Source organism: Sceloporus undulatus, chromosome 2 (genome assembly GCF_019175285.1).
Source record: "Sceloporus undulatus isolate JIND9_A2432 ecotype Alabama chromosome 2, SceUnd_v1.1, whole genome shotgun sequence".
NCBI lineage: Eukaryota > Metazoa > Chordata > Lepidosauria > Squamata > Phrynosomatidae > Sceloporus > Sceloporus undulatus.
The window spans coordinates 287,538,367-287,565,239 of record NC_056523.1 but is presented as its reverse complement, the minus strand read 5'-3'; the positions used below and the strand labels follow the sequence as shown (position 1 = coordinate 287,565,239).

Sequence of the window (26,873 nt, the reverse complement as noted above, 5' to 3'; positions counted from 1 at the left end):
AGATCTTATTAGCTAAGGCCAGGAGCAGTCAAATTTGGGAGCTGCAGACCCTCCAATTGTCCCAGTTTGTCAAGGTTAATTAATCTAGTCTCTTCACACTCCCCCCCCCCCCAGGCTCTTTAAAAACATCCTAGTTTCCTTCTCTTCCTACCACTGTCTCCCTTTGTTCTCCACTTATTCACTCTTTGCTAGTTGAGTTCAATGTGCAAAAGTAGTTTGCCTCAGTTAGCTCAGCAGGGAGAAGAGGGGTAGAGTCTTGCCTTTCCCAGTGGGCTCAGGAAAAGGCAAACTCCTGCAGCCTCTCCTAGCTTGTTTTTCCCCCTTCCTCATTAATAACCTTTGCCACCTTGACCACACATTGGGCACATGTCCTGGTTTTCATCTGTGAAAACGTTGGAGGGTATGAAATTGCACTCTGATAACTGAAGAGCTACAAGCTGTCCATCCCTGGTTTAGATGTCAATTTCCGCCAACATACTAAGGTACATATGGAGAAATAATTAGTTTTTGTGGTTAGTTACACAGCCCCCTTCACTGCTGTAATATAACCAAAACTGAATTTTGGAGAGATACTATAGCCATCTAAATATATGAAGCATTGTTGTGAAAGAAGATGGAATTCATGTTTTCTGCTGTTCTGGAGGCTAGAACCAAAACCAATAGATTCAAATTGGTTCAAATGTCCAAAAGGGGGGATTCCCATAAAACATTAGGAAGGATTTCATGACAGTAAGAGACAACAGAATAGACTATCTCAAAAGGTGGTGGGCTCTCCTTTGTTGGAAGTGGTTATACAGTGCTTTTAGTGATTGATGCTTACACTGGCAGGGAGTTGAACTAGTTGGCCCTTGGAATCCCTTCCAACTCAGTGATTTCAAGTGATAATGCCACACCCACCTATCCCTCTTCCCAGAGTACAGTTTCACTGATTCACAAACATTTACACTATTTCTTAATAGCAAAGTGCTTCAATGGTAGATGCATGTTTGTCATATGCCATCCTCAATTGTTTATTAAAGAGATCAGAAAGTGGTTAAAAGGTTTAGGGAAACTAATCTTCTGACGTGTGCCAAAATTCCATTCATCTCAATGTTTATTGTATTTTAAATGAAACTTTAAACACAAACACAAACACACACACACACTTTTAAGATTTTCTGATTATAATCTGCACACTTTTCATGGCATACTTTATCACAGAACTAAACAATCCTAAACACGCATCATGACATGCCCTTCTAATTTTATAGTTCCACACAATCTTTCCTTTAAAGAACTAGAATGTGTTTACAGCAGCTTAAAAATATTTTAACTGTCTTCAGTAATAGCTCATCATTTACATTTTCACATTTGTATAAGGTATTTCTGAAGGCACTATATGTCCCTGTCCATGGTATGTGCTAAAACTAGCTTTTCACATTAACACCCTGCAGTTTATTTGCATAATTCTAATCCTGAGCAGTCCTTCAGATTCCAGATGCCCTATCCCTCCCAGCAATTAATAATTTTTGCATCATTCATTTGTTGCAAGGCAGTAGGATTTTGTTAATATTCATCAGAAATTATGAAATTGTTGAATTCAACTCTTCAGTCCCCTCCCCCAGTTTTCCTTTCTGACTCAGTCTAAAACTGGGTGAGGACTGTTTGCATTACTGCTCTGGTATTTAAACATTTTTCTTATGGGGTAGGGCTGACTGTTTACATATTCCTCATTACCAAAGCATCATCATAAGTTACCTGTTAGTCAATTTTATTTTTTCCTTTGTTCAGGAAACCTGCAAGACATATCCAGTTGACCCAGCTGATATATGTATATTCAGACTCTCTTCCATAAATGATCAGCAAATCTCCATACCTTTTTGTTTCAGTGCCAGGGAACAGATAATTTTATCCCAGTGCTAACATCTGAATTATATGGAATACTGTAGTCAAAAGCCTTCCAACACTAAAATGTCATAATATGTTTAAAATAATGTGTATGCACAAAAAAGATATCCAGTGTTTCAGGCATGGTCAACTTTCAGTAATGCTTTAGTTGTCTAGATGTCTCTTCTTGTATCTTCCAACTTTAAGATTCTATACTATGATAATTAGGTGTGATTATTTGTCATAGATCTTATTCATTTGTTGTTGCGTATCTCCAAATCATTTCCAATTTATAGCAACTCTAAGGCAAACCTACCATGAGATTTTCGTGGTGAGATTTGCTCTGAGTAGACTTGCCTTTACCTTCCTTTGAGGGTATGACTTGCTCAGGGTCACCAAGTGAGCTTCCATGTCTCAGTGGGGATTTGAATCCTGGTCTCAAAACACTACACTATGCTAGCTCTTTATTCATCATGCTTCCACAACTCCTCTTTCTTTTCCAACAAGTTTGTCTTTTCACTAACCATTTCTAATGCACTGTCTTTGAGAACTATAATATGTTTGACTATTGATGTGGGTATTATTTAAATACATGTTAACTGTAATTTATAATTTTGAGTTTGTTATTGCTAATACCTTCATTTTCATGGGAATGCAGAATAAAAGTGTGGGAAGCAAATGAAGAACACACTTATGTTTGCCATTTGTATGCATCATGTTATGGTTGATGTAGAACAATGTGGTATGTAAAGTCATCCTCTTCCAGTGAAAGTTCTTTTTAATCTTATGAAGGGGCCTGCATGGGAGAGACTTACTTGTTCCTTGTTTGTTTTCTGGACAAATAGAAAGGTGTTGTGTGAAGTCTAAGAGCTGCTGGACAAAACTAGTCTAGTCCAGCATCCTATTTTCAACTGTACCACAAAATGCTTCAGGGAAGTGCCACAAGCTACCTCCTGCTGTTTACTCCTCAGCAACTGGCAGAAATCCATCACCTTTGAAGACAGAGGTTCATATCTTATCATGCCTATGACTTATGACCAGTTACTTTCTATAGACTTACATAGATGGTTGCTTTAATTTGAGAGTTATGTGATCCAGAAGAGACTCTTCACATTCCGGAAATGGTTGTTAAGCTTTGATACCCACACCCATGTTGACATGTGAATTAGAATAAGGCTTACAAAGAATACACAGCTATACTTCTTGACAGTCGCAGTTCCCTTCATCTGTAAATTATTTGCTTTTATTTATGTTTAAGAAGTGCCATGCTTCTGCTACCAAGCTCTCAAAGCAGAATCATAAACTGTAAGAGTACAAACAGTCACCCTAGACAAACAAAGCAGGGCAGTAAAGTAGAACTAAAAACCAGAAGAGAACAGTAAACATGAAGCCAGTTAACATGCTCAAAGAACTAGGCAAATAGAAATGCCTTTATCTGCTGCTGAAAGACATGAATCTGAATTTATATCAGATGAATATCACTTAAAGGGGCACTATTCATGCAGAGTTCTATCCTTGAAAAGATACTCTCTTGGTCCTCTACTTTCCTAGCTTCATAATGTGGTAAGATTTTACACACCTAAATCCCTATCCCTATCCCCAGTGATCTCTAGAAATGCCTCTGTACAATGAACATGCCCCTCTCACAGGTTCCTATAGATAGCACAAAGGGCATTACTACATATCCAAGATAGATGCTTTATGACTCAAGCTGATGTTAAACAGATATCTGCCAGAATACCCAGGAATTTGTATGATCAGGTCCTCTCAGGGTGGACAGGCTAGTTTTTTTATTTCCATCCAGTTATCCCATCCATCCATCCATCCATCCATTTATACCCTTTTCCCAAAGCTGGTGAAAAGATAGCTTACAAAACAGAGGAAATGACAAACAAACAAACAAAAACAACACATGTTAAAAACATACAAAAAAGTTCTGATTAGAATAGTATTAAACTGTCAACCAAATTCCTTCTCTGGGAATTGCCTAGTACTCACAGAAAAAACTTTCATGAGATCTTCTGCCTAGATGGCAAGTTAAGAGTCAATAATAATAATAATAATAACAACAACATTTATTTCTACCCTACCTCTCCAATAAGATCAACGCGGCTTACAACAATAAAATCCATACAATATAATAAAATAAATCCCACTATCCCCTCCCTCCTTAAAACAAATCAACATAATAATTCCAATATGACAATAATAAAATACAATTGCAATCATTAAAACAATTAGAGATAGGAAACAGGACATCTTGAATGGTCCATATCAGTGGGGGCGACAGAGTCAATTATTTAAGCAAGGCCTATCGGAAAAGATCCATCTAGACAGCCTTTTTATAGCTGTCAAGGTTGGTAATATGTCAGATCTCCTCCAACAGGTCATTCCAAAATTTGGGAGCAGCAGATGAAAAGGTCTTCTAGGTAACAGCAGCCAACACAGTCTTTGTTGGCTGCAGTAAATTTTCCCCAGAGGACCTAAGTGCATAGGGCAGATTATATGGAAGTAGGTGCTCTTGCAAGTAGGCTGGACCCAGGCAAGGTCAACACCAATATCTTATACTGTGCCTGGAAATTAATGGGCAGCCAAGATTAAGCAATATTATGAAGTCCCATGTATCTCCTACACCTCTAAACTTCTTTTTTTAGTTATTGTTAGGATATTATATTTCTGAAATTCATTAAAACTATACTCTATTTTACTGTATTTTAAAAGCAACTGACTTCCAACCTACTTCAAAAGGTACTAAAGATACACCCTGGCTTATCTTGAAGAGATGGAGCTGTAGGAGTTTATCACACTCCATACCTTCCTCTCTGCTCCGATCGTGTAAATGTCACCGATCTGTAACAGGAGCCTCTTGGTGGGATTGCGGATGGCACAATGCTTCCGTTTTCATCATGGAAGTGTTATTGTAAGTGTTTAAAAGGGGGCCCTTTTTGAAACAAGATAACACTTCCATGACAAAAACGGAAGCATTGAGCCATCCGCAATCCCACCAGGAGGCTCCCGTCACAGATGGGTGACATTTACGCAACGGGAGCAGAGCAGAAAGTAAGAAGTGTGATAAACTCCATAGAGTTCTAGCTTGTCTTGGAATAAATCTGCGGGATACAAACCGCCGCTTTGCGGCGCTTCCCCGCCACCGCCGTTTGCTCCGCGCGGGAGCCGCAGCAGCCAAACCACGCGGCTCCTGCGAGGAGCAAAAAAGAAGCTCCATTTCAGAGCTTCTTCTTGCGGCGCACTGATGACGTCGCGAAGCGCCGCCGGCGCATTCGCGACGTCATAGACGCTGCGACACGTCTGGACGCTATGCGTCCAGTACGTAAAGATGGCAGCGCCCATGTAGAAGGGGCGCCGCCATCTTGTACATATAGGATACGTACTAGGGTTAGGGGGGTGCGGAAGCACCGCCCCTTCCTAACCCTAGTACGTATCCTATACGTACTATATGGCGGTTTGTATCCCGCCTTGGTCTTTTAGCTACCACAAGGCTTTTTGTTTCTACTGTAGCACATTAACACAATTACCCCTCTGAAAGCTAACATGAATTTTATCTCTTCAAGGCCTAAAGAATGGGCCATGCTGTAAATGTAATAAATCCAAACACTCTCATCTTAATATTAATTATTAATGTTTCAGCATATCCAAAAGTTGAAATAATTTTATTGAGGTTATTTTAAAAACAACTAAAAAACAGACTTATGTACACAATTACTACATTCTAATTAAGACATGTTATAAAAGCACTGTTTAAAAAAATTCACTCTTAAAGAAGTCGACTTGTTCTGATATTTTCATTACTGAGATCCTTACAAACATTGGGTTGGATCCAGATCTTAGCCCTGTTTAGAGTATGGAAATCAATGGGTTGTTAATCATGACTAACTTAAGCTCCGCTGATTTCAGCAAACTTGCTCTAAACAGGATTAAGTATGAGCCAAATTCATTGGACTGCATTCAACAGTGTCCACCTGGTGTCAGAATAGCATCTATTAGAAACCAAACCTTTCCCTCATCTATTTCAAAATCAAAGGCTTTTGAATTAGCAATGGACCTTATATTGAGAACAGTACATGACCTAACAGAACACAGGATTTCAATGAATACAAAAAAGGGTTACATTTTACTGCTTCCTTTCTTTCCGAATAATTTTTGTTAATCATAGCATTTAAAAGAAACATTAAAAGTTTTGTTAAAAGGTGCTACTCTACTTTGGTTTCCATTTTCTTTGGCTATAATAAATCTGTTACACTGCAGAGTGGTTTAAATGTTTTGGCAAATAAGAAGAATCAAGCTGACTTTGGCTAATAATTTTCAGCAGAATCTTAACATGTGTAACCTCTGCTGACCTCAATGGAATTCACTCCCAGGTAATTGTGTGCAGAATTGCAGTCTTGCACACACAGACACAAATCATAGGAACATACAGAGTTAACAAACATACCATATTCAAGTCAAAACATTTTGTTCCTCAATTCTATATGTGTACAATAAAATCATTTAAAATACAAACTGAGATTTTTTTAAAAAAATATTAGATATATTTACATTCAGTTTCACATTGTCTTTGGTGACATCACATTCTAGATGATGAACATTGGCTCCATTTCGACACTTCATGCAATTCAAAATATATTTTCCAATAACTTGACATTAACATGTGGCCTAGATGGAGAAAATTATTTGCTGCATTTTGAATACAAAGAGAAAGCACCCAGCTTACATTATGAATGTCATTGGAACAATATAATGTGGCAAGAACTCTTCAGGAAGTGATTGAATGGATTTGTGTCAGGAGCCACGAGATTGATAAGGAAAATAGAGCACAGAAAACATGGAGGAAAAATAGATAAAATGTCCACTATATGGTATTAAAATAGACAAACCTGATGTAAAGAATCGTGAAATTCCTTGACTTTGTGAAACTAGATGAAGTCCCATACACTGAGTGCCAAAGTTCATACTTCATAATAACATGGCACAATTGACATAATTGTGAAGTAGAAACAAACAAAGGTTCCCATTGCCTGTAGTCCAACATAATCATATTGCAGCTTGATGAATATTAACATATTTGGTCATGCAGACAAATTTTCTTCCTTCTTGTTATGACTTCTGTCTGTCATATTCAGTGACCATCCTTTTGATGTGTGACAACTTACTCTTCAGCATCTTGCAGTATGCTTTTCGGTTCTTATAATCTGCTGACTAAATACAAAATGCAATGTGAGATTAATATGGAAGAGGAAGAAATCATCTTCAGTGTTAAGAATATTACATAAATACAACTTATATACTACGTTATTTAATCAATGTGATGCATGTTGACAAAAGTGAAGCTATACTGAAATTGGATAATCTATGAAGTTCAAATTCCTGAATCTCCTAACAGTATACAAAGCACGTCTTGCTCAACTTTGAACATGTGTGGGAAGATTTATGGAGACAAAGCACAGAACAGTTTGCAAAAAATTCCTTTTTGGACTGACAAGGCCAAAAACACAATACTTGTAAAGTGCAAGGTGGTAATACAAGATATCTCCATGCCTTAGTATTAGAAACTCAGCAAGATGTCATATTCATAACGTGAAACTTAGATTGAAATAATTATGATATGTTGCACCATTAACAGGGAATATCTACCAACCATGGTCAGAGTGTTCAGCAGCTGCCCCACACTATCAGCATGCAAGCCGCCACAAACAACCTTTGTACTATCAATCTATTTGGGATGAAAAATGCTGTGTCCAGGAATAGAAGTATTATTATATTTTCAAAAAATCTTTTTAGAAGGTAATGACAGAAAATACATTGAGGTGGAAGGCAAGTAAGTATGTGCCCCTACTTCCTTAGTTCTGTGTCATTATTGGATATGCATGTTATAGAATGATAGTGCTTGTTCATTAATGTTATTATTTTGCCATAACACATCATTCCAATGTTCACAAATGATAGCATCCAGATATAGCCACTATTACTTTAACTGTGTAATCCAGGCTATACCTGTCTACTCTGAAGTCCCATTGGTACAGGAGATACTGTATGAGATGCCAGCCTAAAATATTGAAAATTAGATTATACAGCTATCTAAGAGTAAATGAGATAGAATTCACCTCTGATGGTTAAGGTGGCATCCCCCATCTTACAGGGGCCAGGTCTACAGTCTTGGGTTGTTATAGATCCACAGGGTCAACACATTTTGGCTGACCTTACTGACCAAAAGGTTGTCACCAAGACCTGCTTCACCAAATAGCAGGGGCTTGACCTGAGCCTTGCAACACGTCTCTGAAATGCACCACAAGCTCTGGAGGAACAAAGCAGCAATTTTCTATCAACTGTAAATACAGGTTGAGTCACCCTTATTCAAAATGCTTGGGATCAGAAGTGTTTTGGACTTTGGATTTCTTTAGAATATGGAATATTTGCAATATATTTATATTTGTGTGTGTGTTTATGTTATGTATAAGGAGGAGATGACAGGCAGGACCTAAGCCCTGCTGGCTCAGGCTCTTGGCCAAGACTCAGAGGGAAAGTGCCACTTTGGGGGAATTGCTTATGTCTATTACTCCCCGGTTGCATTGCCTCTCTTCTGTGTTTCAGTTGCTGGTCCCATCACACTGGTAGGGCTGCTTGAGCCAGTACATGTGCTTCTCAGCTTGCATGTGTGTCTGCTCAAAGGAGTCTCATTGATTGGCCACAAAACAGCATCAGATAGCACGACTCACAATGATCTCTTCCTCCACTCACTCGCAAACTATAAGGTTGCGAGTTCAATACCATCTCAGGGGTTCAAGCTTGATTCAGGCTTGCATCCTTCCGAGGTCGCTAAAATGAGTACCCAGACTGTTGGGGGCTAATTAGCTTACTTGCTAATTAGCTTACTTGCTGTTCACTGCTATGATCTTTGGAATAGCGGTATATAAATAAAAAAAAATTAGCAGACATTTATCCTCGTTTGCATTAGCCTCCCAGCCTGAGGCCAGCCATCAGCACAGAACAATACACATGCAAATCCACAAACACCACTGATGCTGGCGAAACGTCAGGAACAAACTTTTCTGGAACATGGCCACATAGCCCAAAAAACCCACAAAAAACTACTGAATGTGTGTGTTTGTGCACTTGTTAAAGCAAGTCCCTGGCATCCCAACTGCTTAAAGATGGAGGAAAGACAGAAGAAGGCTTTATGTGTGTGATTGAGATACCCAAACCACCTATTTGGATCACCAATCTGCCTCACTAACCCACCTAACCCGCCAACACTCCCTAGCTCAGCTGAAGATATTCAGCATTCCCTGTCCCCTCTGAGCAAGGATAAACTCTTAAAGAGGGCAAACTGGGAGAAAATGGGGCAGTTGCAAAGGAAGGAGAAAGACCTCAGAGACTGGAAAGAATCAAGTTATGTATTTTTCAAGGCCAGTTACACTTATTCCACTGAAAAACAAGTAACACGCTTCTTATAGTTTAATGTTTTCTTAAGTAACAATCAAACTACTTACCGCTTTTATATCCTTCAACCTGTTGTATTCATCAGCAGCAGCCTACAAAAAAAAAGTTGCAAATTAGTCAAGAGGCATTAACCCAGGGGGGAAACAGAATAAAATTATTAAAACTGTGTAGTATTTTGGTGGGCAAGAATAGTTTTATATCTACAACAGGAGTGGAGAAAACATGGGCCATGTCCGACCTCCATATCGAGGGTCCCCCTCATGCCCCTCCAATTTGCAGGATCCCACCCAAATGGCCAATACTGCCCCCCACATTTCTGATAGCTGCTATCGCCTATTCCAGTGTTACTCAGACTTTTAACCCTTTTACATCTATGTGCGGACACTGTGCCTCCCCTCACTTGATGTAATATAAGAATAAAAATATTTTGTTTATTTAGTGTGCATATTTTTATTTGTCCATTATTTTATAAGGAAATAACTGTTCAAATGAGAACAGTTTTATTTAAGTAAATTCAATATTTAATTCTACCGCCACCCAGCCACCCATTGAGTAGACTATTATGTAGCCTATTGTTTTTCTCGCACCCCATCCTCTGGTTTATTTGTTTTAATTAATCTTTTTAGTATGAATTTTTAATATAATCGTGATTTAATTGTTATTTTAAGGGGGGAGGGTAGAACTTTGGACTACTGTATATTGTTATTTTACTATGTTTTGACTGTCGCCTTGGTCCTAATTGGAGTAGGTGGGATATAAATAAAAGTTTATTATTGTTATTATTACACATGTAAAAATTTTACACATATTGTACAATAGTTTGGGAAGGAGGGATTGGGGCTTCCAAGTCTCACACCCCCTTGAGTGACCCTTGTACCCCTCCCCAGGGGTCTCACCCCACTATTTGAGAACCACTGGGCTATTCTATTGTGTTTTCTGGGTGGCTTGTCACTTTTTAAAGCCTTGTGATCAGCCTTTTTCCAAATCAGGAACTGACCATATGGTCACTTTGACTTCTGAAAAAGGTCTGTGTAGGCCTAAAAATTGTGAGTTTTGAAGCTTTGTGGAGACACTATAGCCATTTGACTGAACTGGGAGGAATCACACTTCTTAAGTCCATACGGGCCTAAAGAACATTGAATTGTTTCCTATTTTGAAAAAAAAAAGCCTCTACAGACCTAAAGGAGTTACCAAAGTCCAAAACAAATGTGATGAATTGTTTTCAGACTCCGAAATCTGGGAAGGTGCGGTGTGGGATCAAGGGAGCCTCTAACTACTGACAGATGTAACCCCAATCTAAAGGAAACCTAGATTCCTTACGGACATGTTCTTACAGTTCACAAACTATTTGGGTGTGTTGAGTTAGACACTGGTACATCTAGCCTGCAACATGCACACAGCATAGCTCTATAGTACAGAACAGCCTCTGAACACAAAAAATCCTGGGTTCAGTCTCTATCACCTCCAGCAGCACAAAAAAGTGATCTGTCTGAAACCAAAAGTACCACCAAGGTAAATAATGTTGAGCTTCATAGTCATTTGTTCTGATTCAAGTTAAGACAGTGTCCTTTGTTCCAACTACTCCCCCGCCTCCAACTAAAATGATATTACTAGGCCCAGGCTCCCGGGTTCCCCGATTTCCCTTATTCCTCTCGTGGCCCCATCCCCTGATGGTGAGGATTGCTGGGGGTTTTGGGGTTTAGTTTAGGATAGTATAATTATATATTGTTATAGTCCCATTTTAATACATTTAAGTGTTTAATCATTTTTTAAGGGGGGGAAGGGAGTATAAATATTATGTATATTTTATTCTGTAAATTTTTATGTTGTTCACTGCCCAGATTGGCTTTGCCACCGGGCGGTATAGAAATAAATATTATTATTATTAGATGAACTAATAGTCTTGCTTTTTCTATTACTAATTTGCAGCTTTGCAAAAGGAACAAGAAAAAGGAATTAGAAATCTGAAGGCTGAAAGAAAGCCAGGAACAATTACAGCAAGGCATGAGAGCCACAGTAAGGAGGGACTGAAAATAGTGTTCCATCTTTCTTGACTTTGAAAAGCTGGCTCAAAAACAAATAAGACTGTAATTACTTAATCACAGATTATTCAGAAGAGAAGCCAGCAAACATTGAGGAAAGACACACAGAACTTCCTCAGCAAAGATAAACATAACTGAACATTTTCCATGTTGCTAATTACTATAGTATCTGGTGCTGGCAGAATTAGTTAGAAAGTTCCTCTGATGATTTAACTTCAGCTCGCAGACGTCTCAGTCAGCTGGGCCAATGATAAAAAATTCTGGGAACTAACTCCAAACATCTGGAGGAGCAAAGATTGAGAAACAAGGGCGGACAATTTGTGCCAGATTTTATATTGTAAGTATTATCAGCATCACAATGTTAATTTCTAAAAAAGGTTCTGTTTGCTGCTCCCATCCTAAGAAGCTGTTCTGTTTGCTGTTTATATCTCTAAAAAAATTATGTTGGTTTTTTTAGATGTTCCTTTTAAGCATCAAATCAATCACACATCCAACTGATGGTTATACTGAATTGTCCATTTCCTTGTATGTGATAAGGTGGTGCTTATGTCTATGCAAAATCTATAAAACGATAGAATTACCCTATATTCCACACTGTCCTCAGCATAGTTATCCAGTTCTTTATCAAGACGAGAAAGTTCCTTGCTGATCTCATCCAGCTCTGCTTGTAAACGCTTGTATTCTTGTAGTCCTGCATCGAACTCTCGCTTGTATGTTTGCCTCTGTTGGTCTGATGATACCGGTGGATATTCTCTGGGTGAAGAGTGATTTAAAATGTCATTTCAGTATAAAGAGAGCAGCTTACTCAACTGCAGGAAGGCCAAACTTTAAAACAACACACCTAGTATTGCTTAGGGAGAAAGAAAATCTAATTCAGTTGGAAACCAAATTGACCAGAGGTGCTTTGGATTTTTGAATACCTATATTTGTATATGTATACATAATGAGATATCTTAGAGTTGACTAAGTCTCAATACAAAATTCATTGATGCTTCATATATGCCTTATACACATAGCCTGAAGGTAGTTTTATACAATACTTTTAATAATTTTGTGCATGAAACGAATAATCAGAAAACAAAGGGGGTCACTGTCTCAGCCACCCATGAAAAAAGTTATGGTTTTTGAAGTATTTTGGATTTCGGAATTTCAGATAAGGGAGACTCAATCTGTATTGTACTACCCTGGTTATATCATGAATGGGAGACCACCAGTGAATACCACATGCTGTAGTATATATTTTAGAGGAAGGAACTGGCAAAACCATCTTTGAATATTCCTTGCTTAGGAAAATCCAACAAAATTCAGTAGGTCATCATAAATCAACAGGCAACCTGAAGACACAGTATTTTATTGAATCCAATTTTATCAAAGGAAATGCACTGATAAACATTCCATTTTCTGCAATCGCAAGGTTTTGAAATCCTAATGTGGCTATTTTAAAAAAAATCTATGAATGAAAATGAACTGGATAGACAACTTAGCAAACTACTTATGGATTTGTATATTATTGTCATTTTGATACTGTACTGAGTAACAATTTTGTGAAGCAAACACATTCCCAGAATGTAAACAGCTACAATATTTTCTGTAGAAAAACTTCTACTTCTAGCTGTATCTTTTCGCCATGTATAGATGGTCACCCCCAAAGAAATCAAAGGTGAGCATGTGCACCCCACCCCCACAAAGCACACGCATTGTGTTTCTCATAAGGGAAGTGGGCATAAGCATGGAAGTTGTCATTGTTTGTTTTAAAAGCAAAGTGAGTTTCATTAGAAGTTCAGCAGCTTAGCAGAAAGAATCAAGTTGCCATAGTTACACATAACTTGCTTAATTGAGTTTCGCTTTCAGCTTATGTAAAGAGTAGCTGAAATGCATTCTGTCTGTACCTCTTGAATATTATTCACTGGATACTAGAAGTTTGGAGTCTAAATGTTACGTTAAGGGACAGTTTAAGAAATTGCAGATTTCATAAACAATGTTAAAGACTAAGAAGACCTAGTTTTGTTTTAGGAGCTGTGATGAGTGTGAAGTCCAACTATCTTAGCCATTTGTCTCTTTTATCCATTCACTTCAATAGTAATAGATTTATTTATATCCCGCCCAATCACAGGGAATCGGGCGGGTTAATCTATTGCAGTGGTTTCCAACTTGTGCTCTAGGGAACCCTTAGGGCTCCACCTGCATTTCCCAGGAGCTCTGTGGCCACTCCAGGAAAATGAAGGAAATAAAAATTGAATGAAATTAAAGAATAAGAAACAAAAAAACAACACTACTCCTAAACACTTGTAAGGCATAGGGTAGCCCTCTTAGGGGCTCTGCCGTAACAAATGATTCTGAAAAGGGCTCTGCAAGTCAAAAAGGTTGGGAACCCCTGATGTATTGAATATTTTTTTACTCTCTTTATTACTGAAATGAGAAACATTTCTGCCATCTTTGGTATATTCTTATGGCAAGACCTTGACACATCCATAGACCATGTGAATAAGCATACAGGCAGGGTCGCAAGAGAAGCCAGTTGTTTTGCAAATAAGTCTCAGAAGCTGCACTTTCATATGTATATAAAATTTCCAGCTACACCAACTGATTTTTCTCTCACCAACATGCAATAAACTTATCTTGTCATACACAATAAAAACTCATTACTTCTACTCAAACTCAGAGAAAGAGTGTTGCTTCTCTCACTCATAGGAAAGATACTGCACCTCATTTCTCAATTAAAATGCTAACTTTCACTAAGAAGTGGATAGCATCCATTTCAGCTGCAGATCTCCAGCCTTTGTTTATTCCACTAATAAAGTAAAGCTGAGGTGTTTGTAACTGCCATCAGTTCTAGATATCATGACCTATGGCAAGTTATTTTATGGAAATTATTTTATTTGTATTTGTTTGTTTGCTTAATATCCTGCTTTTCCTCCTGACATGTGATCACACACAGCTTACCATATAGATTAAAGCAAAATACAGCTAAAAATCAATCAGAATAGTAGAAAAACAAGTTTGAAAATCATTACTCAAAGCATTCTATTAAAAAGAGCACCTATTTAAAATAATTTAAACAGACTTAAAACAAACAAACATAAAAGTACAGCACAAACCCATTAGAAGACCTTTCCGTTAATAGCCAAAAGCTTCTATAAATAAAAAGATATTTGTCTGTTGGCAAATGGAAAATGGACAAGAGATTACATTTGCCTCCTGTGGGAAGATGTTATATGAAGTCTTCACTCCATGCATCCGATGAAGTAGACTCAGGTCCAAAATACACTGCAGAAATCATCCAGTTTGAGATCACTTTAACTGTCCTGGCTCAGTGATAGAGAATCCTGGGAACTGTAGTTTATTGTGGCACCAGAGCTCTCTGGCAGAAGGCTAAATGTCTCACAAAACTAGTTCTCAGGATTCCTTAACGTTGAGCCATAGCAATTAAAGCAGTTTCAAACTGGATTATTTCTGCAGTGTGTTTTGGACCTGTCTATGAAAACTTATGCTACAACCTTCTTTCTCTCAGTTAGTCTCAAAGGTGCTACTGATTCCCTTTGCTCTAATGCTGCAATATAAATGCCAATGCCAATGCCAATGCCAATGCCAATGCCCAGGCTTGTGGAACTATCTGTACCTGTCCCAGTCCTCTTCTAACTCATCACAAGATTCTCCTCCAGTGGTATAATCTCCATCATAGTTATCTGTACTGGTCCTTTTAGGTTTTCCTGCTTTTCCTTTTTGCGTTTGATCCTTAGCTGACCCATTGTAAATGCTGGTGTTGCCATACTGAGACTGCTTTACAGGAACAGTAGCCTCTGGTATCCTATTACAAAATTAAAACAACAACATACATTTGAGATTTCAGGCCAAAGCATCAACAGTATATATTAAAACAGAGACAGTATAAAGACAATAAGCCCAACATAAATGCCCATATGTCACTAACAGGATGGCACCCTAGAACTGCAACTCTTCCTCAGCTAATAGACTCCTCACCTTGGTAACTTAAAGAATAAATGGAAATGCAAACAACCCAACACAGCGATTTTTAATTTAATTTAATTTAATTTTTGCACATGAACAAAAGGAGGGCTTGAAAGCATTTGCCATTTAAAAGACTGGAACAGACAATAAATTAATAGTCAGAATGGAAAATGCTAGGCTTCTGGTACCTATGCTTCCAAAATTTTGATAAATTTTACTCACAAGGTTTTAATGAGAAATTCACTTCAAGAATCTAACACTGTGAGGTGCAGATACAAGTGGAGGTGGCTAAATACTATTGATTATTGCTGTCTTTGTCATTGACACCAATCCCAGTATTCACATCCTACTGTCACAAAGTCTAATTACATTCCAGTGAAATGATTTCATATTCCCCACGCCTCCACTTTCTTCCGCTTTCTCTCGTGTCATTTTCAAGTAGCTCCTTTGGGCCTTTAGACTCCTTTGGGCCAGGGCAGATGAGAATTCTCAGGGCAGCCACATAATTAAAATTAAATATTCTTATGAAATTTTGTCTGGCCCCTCACAAAATAATCCCTGTTTCAAAGGCACAAGATGCCTGCATTCAATTGGAATAATATTCACTTATTTAGGTGACCTTTCAGCTACTGCCCAAGGGACATCCATACATAAAGCAAGAAATTAGCATGTCATCTTAAGGCTAAAACCATTGTGTGGGCTCCATGTTTTTGCCATTGTTATTACAATCCTGTAACACCTATCTGAGGTCCCAACTGAATACAACAGGGTTGCTTTTTAACTTTTAAATTGCTTGCTCAGTTAAAAGGCAATCTTGTTGAATTCAGTGGACTTGATTCTCAGCTAAGAGTTACAGGCTCACAGCTACAGTACTTGACACTGTTCTGCACTTCTGTGGGAGCTCAAAGACAGCTGGCTTTTCCTCTCTTTTGCTCCAATGTGGATGGAGAGTGCATGGCTATCCAGCCCCAAAACAACCAATTTCACCCCTACTCTCCAACTTCAAGCTTGTGAGGATGTGTGTGGAGCTTCCTCCCATCACTGCAGTGAATCCTTCAAAACTCACTGAAGAATTATCCCCTCCCCATTTATTTGAATGCTAGAGAACAAGCCTGAAGTTCTAAAATGTCATCTCTGGGTGATTTATTATTTGTTCCTTTAACTGAAATCTGATCAATTCCTAGATGATTGAGAGACATTCAACAGTGGAAACGAAGATGCTCTAACCTGGAATGAATGCCTTCTAAGTGCTGTTAATGTAGTCAATTTTTTCAGCTGAGTGCCTATTCTAAGTAAATGGTATTTTATTCAGCACAGGGCCTGGTAACTTTAATAAAGCCTCACTAGAGCAAAGTGCCCTCATTCTTTCTATTCTTGAGAACTGAAATGTTGCAATGAAGATGTGAAGCATATGCCACACCTTTTAAAATAGGTGGTTGTCAACTTTGACAACTATTCATTACAGTGCTATTTTATGTAAATGGTACACCAGCTCCATTCTTTTTTATTTATAAACATAATTAACAGGTTTAGTTATGAGTGTCTTTCAAAACCAAGTCCTAAAGATAAAAAGGCAAGCCACAGAAAATTCACATGCCTCCAGATCATCACTTCTGTAGAACTACTCTTGAACTTATACAATGAAAATGTGCTACAAGGAAACAGACATATAATAGCCATCACTTGTAAGAAATACTCAGTGAATAACTGCAACACTGGAAAAATCAATAAGGCAAGCTGTCTTTCCAAATAGTAAAGTCAGGAAACATCGCAAGGAGACATTTCTCAAATATTTGCATGTGCAAAGGATAAATTGCCTTTCTCAGGTCACTATGTTGAATATTATTCAAACAGGCCTAAGGTGATCATGGCTTAAATAAGGCTTAAATAAGAGTTCTTACAAATATTCTTCTATTCTCAAGAATTTAGGAGAAAATTAACAAAATCTCAAGTTTAGATATGTATAGGGAAAGAACATGGAGAAACAGATGATCATCCCACACTTTTCTTAAAAATTCTCAGGCACAATTTTAGAGCCAACTTCAGATTTCAATAAACTTAATGCTTTCTGCTCTTGTCACTTTTGTCATATATTTCCATTAATATTAAAGTGCAGGTGAAGTGCTTAGCCAAATCGATGCAACTAAAGAAAAATATGTCCAATACATTAAGTCTGCAATATTACACACACTGAGAGAAAAAGTACCACAGAACTCAGTATGACATACATCTGAGTAGTCATGCATACGTTTATACTGTAGGTATTGTGTTCACCTACTAGGTTATCAACATGCTGATTAGCTATTATTCAAATACTGGTTATCCTTACACAAACACTTATTATTAAGATACCAGAAAATACCACATGAAAAGAAAATGGTGTAACCAGGAAACCATACTTTCAAAAGCATGGCATCTTTGTTTGTTCTCAAAGTGCTCATATGTTCTGTACATGCTTATCACTATGCTTATCAGTAAATCTACACATCTTAGAAAATGTACTGCAGTACATAGCATTCATAATTAGCTATGCTTTACTTTGGGAGAAGTAAAAAAAAACCAAACAAACAGCTATTCAAGTCTCTGATCAAACATTTAACTAGTGAAACCTGCACTAGCATATCTCAAAAGCAAAAGTAATTAACTGTGAGTTTTAAGAGGTGGTTTTAAAAAACAGTGATTTTAAAAAACACTCTACTGTTGTTGTTGTTATTACTACTACTACTACTACTATCTGCTTGGCTTGACTATATACAGGTATAATAGTTCCTTCTTCTACTTCCTCACATTTGAAGCATGAATCCTGTACTTCAGCCAATCCCAGGAATAACCATGATCAACACTGCCACTAGCATAGCATTTACCTACAAATGGAACTAATCAGGGTATCAAGTTAAAACATGATTCAGAATCAACTTTGAGTGATATTCTGGTTTGATCCCTACTCCTGCTGCAAGCTCTCTGCAATCCAGACTCATTCAAGCTGTATCATTCCCCTCTCTTCTAGCCTCATGCACATATGCACACAGCACCAACAATGTAGCAACATACCCTGGTTGTTGGGGTATATGGAGCTGAGCACATGCTCTCAGGTGGTGAGTGGGAGTGGACATTCAGGCAGAGGCAAACCTAAGTGCACCCCCTTATTGCTTCACCCAGGGTTGACCACACCCACAACACCATGCTTGGTATACCATTGTGATGGAAAGACTTGATGAAGCAAGAGTAGTTCATGCTCCCTAAGGCTGGAATGAGAAAGGAAGCAACTAATATTACAGCCTTCCCCAGACTCTGCTTAGCTCTAATCTCACAATGACCTCCTGTTGCATTGTGTTTGTTCCATCAGTACAGTGTACTTACGGAGTAGCTCTGTAGCTATTGTCACTGTAGACCCGATGTGCAGGAGCATCAGAAACTGAGTAACCTGCAGAACTAGGAACCCGGTCAGGATAGTCGGTGACTGGCATTGGTACTCCTGGCTCTGCATTTACTTTTTTCACCTGCAAGAACATATACATGCTAAATTAAAGAAAAAAGCATAACATTGAACAGGATATTATCATTCCAGAGCTGAATAATGTCTTCACATTTTAATAGGTGGGATTTCAGATTCTTCAATGTCACAAACTTTTGTCAGAAGAGACCTTCCTGCTGGTATTAAATGAAAACATTAACCCTCTGCACCTTCTTCAGTAGACCTCTTCCTACACAACTTCACTAATGAACAGGAGTATTGCTATCAGCCTTTCACAAGGGTAAGTAATATGCAATTTCACTTAGATACAATTACTTGGTTTTCCTGTTGCCAATACTTTGTACCAAGTTAACTGATTCAAAAGTCCATCTAAGAGTACTAGAGTACTACAAGCGGCACTAATATTCCTTGATGCGGAAAAGGCCTTTGATAACTTAAATTGGGATTATATGTTGGGTGTGCTAAAAGAGATGAAATTGGGAGAAAATTTTGTAAATTGGGTCAAATCAATCTATAGTGATCAGAATGCTAAAATATTAGTTAATGGGCAAAAGACTAAAACAATACAAATTGAAAAAGGGACCAGACAGGGCTGTCCACTATCACCATTATTATTTATAACCGCTATAGAGATATTAAACAATAAGATCAGAAATAACAAAGAAATTACAGGTATAAAGATCAAAAATTCGGAATTTAAATTGAAAGCATACTCAGATGACCTTGTAGTAGCAATATCTAATCCCGCGGAGACTATATCATTAGTATTTGAAACTATTAAAGAATTTGGTGAATTGGCTGGTTTAAAAATTAATGAAAACAAAATAAATATCTTGACACTAAATATGAATAAAAGAGAAAAAGAAAAAATCCAAAGCTTATCCGGTTGTGAAATAAAAGAAAAAATTAGATATCTAGGGATACAAATTACCAAAAGGAATTCGGAGTTGTTTAAAAATAACTACGAACAATTATGGAAAGAAATAAAGAAAGATTTACAATATTGGAAAAACCTAAACATCTCTTGGTTAGGTAGAATTTCAACTGTACAAATGAATGTAACCCCTAAATTACTTTTTTTATTTCAAACCATACCGATAATTATAAATGACAAGCCATTCAAGACAGGGGAGAAGGACATAGCTAACTTTATTTGGAACAACAAGAAACCAAGGGTTAAAATGAAAGTGCTACAAGATAGAAAAGAAAGAGGAGGACTAGGCCTACCAAATTTCAGGGTATATTATAACACTTGTTGTCTAGATTGGATTAAGGAGTGGATACAAATTAAAAATCATATAAATTATTAGAATTAGAAGGGTTTGACAATATTTATGGGTGGCACGCATATCTAATTTATGATAAAATTAAAGTAAACAAAAATTTTAGTAATCATAAGAAAATCCCTTTTTAGAATTTGGACGAAGTACAAACCCCACATTATACAAAAAATTCCAAGATGGACATCAATTAATGAAGCATTTTTTTAGAAGAGAAAAAATGAAGGAAATAGATTGGATATCATATGATGACCTGTTAAAGTTAGAAAGTGGAGAACATAGATTGAAAACAATGGAAGAACTAATTGAAGAGGGATTAAATTGCGATTGGTTTCTCTATATGCATATGGTGGAAAGATATAAATTAGACTCAAAAATATTTCAGATTGAAAAAGAAGAGACACCATTGGCAAAAATTCTAATTAGTGAGGTGGAACATAGAATATCCAAATTATATAAATTTCTATTGAATTTGGAAATGGAAAGCGAAACAATAAAACACTTTATGATAACCTGGGCACAGGATATAGGGAGACCAATACTGCTAGATGAATGGGAAAGAAATTGGAATAAAAGAATAAAATATACCCTCTGTACTGACATAAAAGAAAACTATTACAAAATTCAATATAGATGGTACCTGACACCAGAAAAGCTATGCAAAATCAACAAAAATGGAAAATCAGAATGCTGGAATTGTAAAGAAAATGTTGGAACCTTCACACATATGTGGTGGGAATGTAGAAGAGCGAAAGAATTTTGGAAACAAATTCACATAGAAATAGAAAAAATCATAAATATCAAAATAAGGAAGGAGATGATACTATTTCTATTAGGAATAATAACAGATGAAAATATAGAAAAACAATATGGTAAAGTGATATTTTATATGGTAATTGCAGCAAGAATGGTCTTTGCAAGAAAATGGAAATGTAAAGAAACTCCAACAAAGGAGGAATGGTATAACAAGATGTATGATATGATAATTTCAGACAAATTAACAGATCTACTTAAAAACGAAAATGTTAAAGAGGTAGAAAAACAATGGAGACCTGTTCTGAATTACATGATGGAAAGGAAAATTGTAGATTAAATAGATAATAGAAAGTATAGCTTGATTAAGTAGGAAGTAAAGTTTTAAGAGATAATGATGTTAAAGAGATTCTGGTAATTGTAAGTAAGAAGGCATATATTGAAATATGTAAATAATAGGCAACGAAGGGGAAAAAACAGACCAACAAAGTTAATATTATATAGGAATTATAATATAAATGAATGTCAAATGGAGAATTGAAATATATGTGGTAAATATACTTAAAGAGATTTAAAAGGATTTAAAAGAAAGTCATATATTATGTATTATACATTTTCAGTTCAAAGGAAGGGAAGGGATTTTTATGTAAGTGTTTAGTTGTTTGATGGTCTTATTTGAGGGTATTTTTGATGTAACTAAGGTGTTGTACTTTTTTTGTTTTGTTTTGTTTTGTCTTGTTATCTTATTGGTTTTTTTTTGTATTATTATTATTATTATTATGATGTTTGTTTTTATTACTGTCCTTTGTTTTTTGTATTGATTGTATTTTAATAATAAATAATAAAATAATATATATATATATATTTTAAAAAGTCCATCTAAGAGTACAAGTCAACATCAAGCAATAAACTATGGAATTTGCTATCAGAAGATGTGAAGATAGCCAACTCAGACAGCTTTCAAAAGTGATTAGATGAATTACTGTAGGTGGAGATAAAGCTATCCATGACTGCTAGCCATCATCCAAACAGCCACATTTTGTGGTGGTTTGAATGGTCATTGTTTTTAAATCACAATTTTTTAAAAAAAATATGTGGCTGTCTGGAAGCTTCAGGGGCTATAAGCCTGGTCTCCCCAGGTGCTGCGTGTGACTCATAGGCTACATTTTTCCTACCTATAATTTGCAAGCACAGTGCACCTGCACCATGCATGGATGTATTTTACGCAGCTTCCAGCTTATGCGGAAGCCGCTTGGAGAGGGAAACAATGGCGCCCACTTCTGCCACATGCACGCACCCCATTATTTCCTATGGGGGTCGAGCATAGGTAGATTTTTCCTTATGTGGGGGGATCTGGAATGGATCCACCACATAAGGAGAGGGCCCACTGTACTGTATACCGGCTCAATCACTTCTGATCATTCCTGCCTCACTGGTTTATTTACTGCAACATCCAAACCATTCCCCAATAAACCACTGAAACCAATAGTAAACTATGGACAGTTTCTCTGGTTTCCCAGAGAAGCCAGAGTGCAAGGTTCAAAGGGTCATGATAAACCACAGAGGAAGGTCCATTGTTAGTCTAGTTATTCCTGCTTGCAGCAGGTGTACTCAAAACAACAGCATGTTGCCACATTCATGACAATCCAGAGTTCTCCAGGAGTTGACCTTATTATGATGTTTCAGTGCACTCAATTAAGTCAACCTGTAGTGACTCTTGTGTATTTATTGATGTAATAGAGCCTGAGAATTTCAGTAACACACCCAGAAAAGAGTTCCACACCAGGAAACTTCCTTCTTGATTCAACATGTAGAAAAAGAACCAGTGCAAGATTTTGGTCACATTCTCTACCACACAGCAGTATGTGAAATAGCAGGCTGTTTCCCACACTATGGGGCTATAACCATGAATGATGGTAGTCTCTGTTGGTCCCAACAAACTCACGCTCTTAATTCTGGAAGGGGTATGTGGGGAACAAGGTTAACAATCAACTGGCACTGCTCTAAATTATTACTGCATTAAAATTGGGCAGAAAACCAGCAATAACTCAGCCATCCGAACACAACTGGCTAATCACTGAACTGCCATTTAGATGCCAGCTGAAACATTTCTTCAGTTTTTGGTGCACAGGCAAGCTCAAGTCCTTTATTTATCTCTTGATTTTTGTTGATGTTTTTTGTGTATTTTATAATGTGTCTGCTATTTTAAATTTTAATGGTTTTTGCATGTTGTGTTTTGTGGGCTTTTAGCCACTATCGGTTTATTGGGAGAAAGGACATAAATAAATAAATAAATAAATAAATAAATAAAATACCCGAACAAGCTTGTCTTACAAGTGAAATCAGCTAGTTGAAAATATTCTCAAGAACAGGCACATTTTTACTTGTCAACAAAAAGCTATCACTAAGAAAGCCAGGAGGCCCACCTTGGGAAACACATTCCACAGGGAAGGCTCAACTTTACACCCACATCAGCTTCACTCAAGAGAACCTGTCCAAGCAAAATCCAGTTGCCTCTTACTTGAATGACTGTTTCCAGGCCCAGGATTGAGGGGCCCTGAGTAGATTGCTTTTGGTCATTTCAGCTTACTTGTAGGCAGATGGACTGCTGCCCATCATCATGATGATAATGGTGGTGAATGGAGTTGTAAGCCATGCATTTAGAATGGATGACCCACTCAAAGTCTGGGCACACAGGCCAGAGCTTCTGACTATCCTGGTTAGAAGACAGTCATCTGTGAACTGGAGATTAGAAGCAGCATGGCAAAAGTAATATTGGCCCGATTTAAATGGGCCTTTTTTGCCACCCCATCACGTGCTAGGGGTTGGCTGTCCATACCGGCCTCACCCCTAGCATGTGACGGGGGTGTCAAAATAATAAGAGGGCCCTCACATCTGGGGTCCCTCAAGGAGCCATTCTGTCTCCCATGCTTTTTAACATTTACATGAAACCACTGGGAGAGATCATCCGGAGACATGGGGCGCGGGGTTATCAGTACGCTGATGATACCCAAATAGTTTTCTCTATGTCCCCGACTGATGCAGTGACCGAGGATGGCGTCTCTCCTCTCGTGGCTTGCCTGGAGTCGGTAATGGGCTGGATGAGGAAAAACCGACTCAGTCTGAATCCAGAGAAAACGGAGGTACTCGTGATAGGTTCCCCTGGCCCAGGGAAGGCGGTGGTTCCACCTGTCCTGAACGGGATCACGCTTACATCTCAGGTGGATGCGACAGTCAGAAGCACCTGTTATCAGCTTCGGCTGATTCACCAGCTGCGTCCCTACCTGGACCAGGGAGACCTTGAAACGGTAGTACACGCCCTGGTAACCTCTAGATTGGATTTCTGCAATGCGCTCTACATGGGGCAACCCTTGTACCAAACCCGGAAGCTACAATTGGTGCAGAATATGGCAGCTAGGCTGGTTACTGGCATACCCAGAGCCAGCCATATAACACCTGTGCTTAAAAGTCTGCACTGGTTGCCTATACGCTTCCGGGCGCAATACAAGGTGTTGGTTATTACCTATAAAGCCCTAAATGGCTTGGGCCCAGGATACCTTAAGGACCGCCTCTCTCCATACAATCCGCCCCGCACACTTAGAACATCTGGGCAGCAGCTACTGAGGGTTCCGGGGGCAAGGTTAACCTCCACCTCAAGGAGGACCTTTTCCATCTCGGCCCCAACCCTCTGGAATACGCTGCCCATAGAGCTCCGCTCGGCCACCTCCCTGGCTCAGTTTAAGAAGGAGCTCAAAACCTTCTTATTTTTATTAGCATTCCCGGACGCTGGTCCTGGTTAGCTTCCCCCTCTGGCAGCAGTGGTCGGCTGGCCAGAAATTGGTTTTAATGTAATTTTAATGATTATTGTTGTTATTATTTATTGTGATGTAATTGTATTTTGTATTGGTATCATGTTGTGCACCGCCCTGATCATGGGAAGGGCGGTATAAAAATAAAAATTTTATTATTTATTTATTATTATTATTAAAATGGCGGTGCCCTGTACATACAGGCGCTGTCATTTTGATGCGACGGACACGTAGCGTCTGCATGTCACATGGCTCTTGCGACGTCACGAGTGTGCCATTTGTGCACTTGGGTGTCACAAGCGCAACGCAAAAAGAACCTGCTTTTTGCTGGTTCTTGAGGCTGAGGCTTCCCGCCGACGGAAATGGAGGCGGCGGCAGACCGCCCTTTTTGGGCAGTCTGTATCCTGCCATAGTTACTCATAGCAAGTTACTTTTTTTGGTAACAAGGGCACAATTACCAGTAAGTTCTTTTTCACAAGAAATAGGAGGAGGGGAAATGGTACAGCAGAAGTGCAATTAGTGGTAGTGGGGTGTAATCAGTAGCATTTTCTAGTTATGTTAAATGTTACACTTAAAAGGCATTTTTAGAAACATTTTGACATGGAATCTTCATGTTTTATGCCATGCTGGTTTAGAAAAATAAAAACAAAAAACTAGCAAGTAATATACTGTACTGAATAACATTTACATCTTACCCTTTAAACACTGTAACAAGCTGAAACAATGGAGTACTATTCAAACAACTGTAATTAGTAAGAACAAATTACTTAAAAAATAACTTTCCATGCTCTGGTCCTTGCCACAGACAGCTGCCATTTACTTGCCCCAATATACTGAGTGCCTACAACGGGCCATCTGCCACATCAAAATACTTCTGAGTTAGATTGTATGTGAGGCAGCTTCTGCCCAGACAGGACACCTGAGGGCAAAGCCCAGGATACTATACTCAAGAACATGCCAGAAGAGTTTCTAGGAGCAACATGTTCACATACTCAGGAATGTTTGTCCCAAGGTGCCATAATTTGGAAATTCTAGGTTATGTCATAAGTATAGCATAGGTGGAGACATCCATCCTGGTGTGACCTCGTGCTAAGCAGTCAATACCATTTCTGGGTGAGGCAGTATCTGCACAGCACAGGTATCAATCATACTAAGGATAAAATTTTAAGGTTGTGACAGAGCACACATGCTTCTCTAATGTGAAACTTGTTTTTCTGTAGAATGTACCATAAAAAGAATATTTTCTGCACAAAAAAGAATACTGTTCATATAGAGATCAACAATAATCTTTCTTTATAACAGTTAAGAGAGTTGGCAACTAGGGTAGGCCAGGGGTCACATTGGCCCAAACCCACCAGAGGCTGCACCTCTACCACATTTTCCCTTTAAAACAGGACTCACATAATTGGTTAAGAAGCAGATTAGTGCTCTCTAAGGGGCGGATTGTATGGAGAGAGGCGGTCCTTAAGGTATCCTGGGCCCAAGCCATTTAGGGCTTTATAGGTAATAACCAAGTATGTGAGTCCTGTTTTAAAGGGGAAATGCTGCTATTAGAGATCAAATGCTGATTTTTTTGGCTGAAAATTTGGTATTAGTGTGCAGCCCTTGGTCGATTTGGGCCAATGTGATCCATGACCCATCCTAATTGCCCACTCCTCTTAACTGTTATAAAGGAAGATTATTGTTGGTCTCTATATGAACAGTATTCTTTTTGTGAAGAAAACAGTATTCTTTTTGTGAAGAAAACAAATCTGTTTGTCAATGAGGGACATGAAGGAAGAAAGGGAAAATAGCACTAATAAAGATGAAATGGCATTTTCATCCATATGCCATTTATTTTTATTGTGGCTGCACCACCCAAGAAACTAGTATAACAAACTTCGTAAAAGACTGTTTTATTCTATGACTGCACCTAAACCTCAGCGTTATAGTCCTGACAGTCAACTTCATACCTGTGTGTCTTCCCTTTAGACAGGGAAAAGGGGAGAGAGCAGCTTAACTGGTTTTTCAGGCTTTACCTGGGCATTTACAAAAGCCTTTTCCAAAGGAAAAAGAGGCAATGATTGTTAATTTTTTTTTACATTCTCCCATTTATTCCATGTGCCACTACTAGCATTCACAGCCACGGCCCCCACACTCTGGAACAACTTACCGGAAGAGATCTGTCTCATCACTACCTTAGAAGCCTTTAAGAAGGCACTTAAGATGGATCTCTTCCGGC

General features: G+C 38.2%; 1 protein-coding gene across 1 annotated transcript in view; it reads right to left on the bottom strand.

Annotated features, from left to right (window-relative positions):
- Window positions 1-5,321: 5,321 nt before the first annotated feature.
- Window positions 5,322-26,873, bottom strand: part of OCLN (occludin) — a 37,545-nt gene continuing 15,993 nt past the window's right edge. Inside the window, exons 5-9 of the mRNA XM_042455855.1 lie at window positions 18,696-18,835; window positions 14,986-15,174; window positions 11,948-12,119; window positions 9,375-9,416; window positions 5,322-7,083 (exon numbers count right to left, since the gene is read on the bottom strand). Of these exons, the coding sequence (XP_042311789.1) occupies window positions 6,982-7,083; window positions 9,375-9,416; window positions 11,948-12,119; window positions 14,986-15,174; window positions 18,696-18,835 (645 nt within the window). The 3' untranslated portion in view covers window positions 5,322-6,981. The remainder of the gene's footprint in view (window positions 7,084-9,374; window positions 9,417-11,947; window positions 12,120-14,985; window positions 15,175-18,695; window positions 18,836-26,873) is intronic.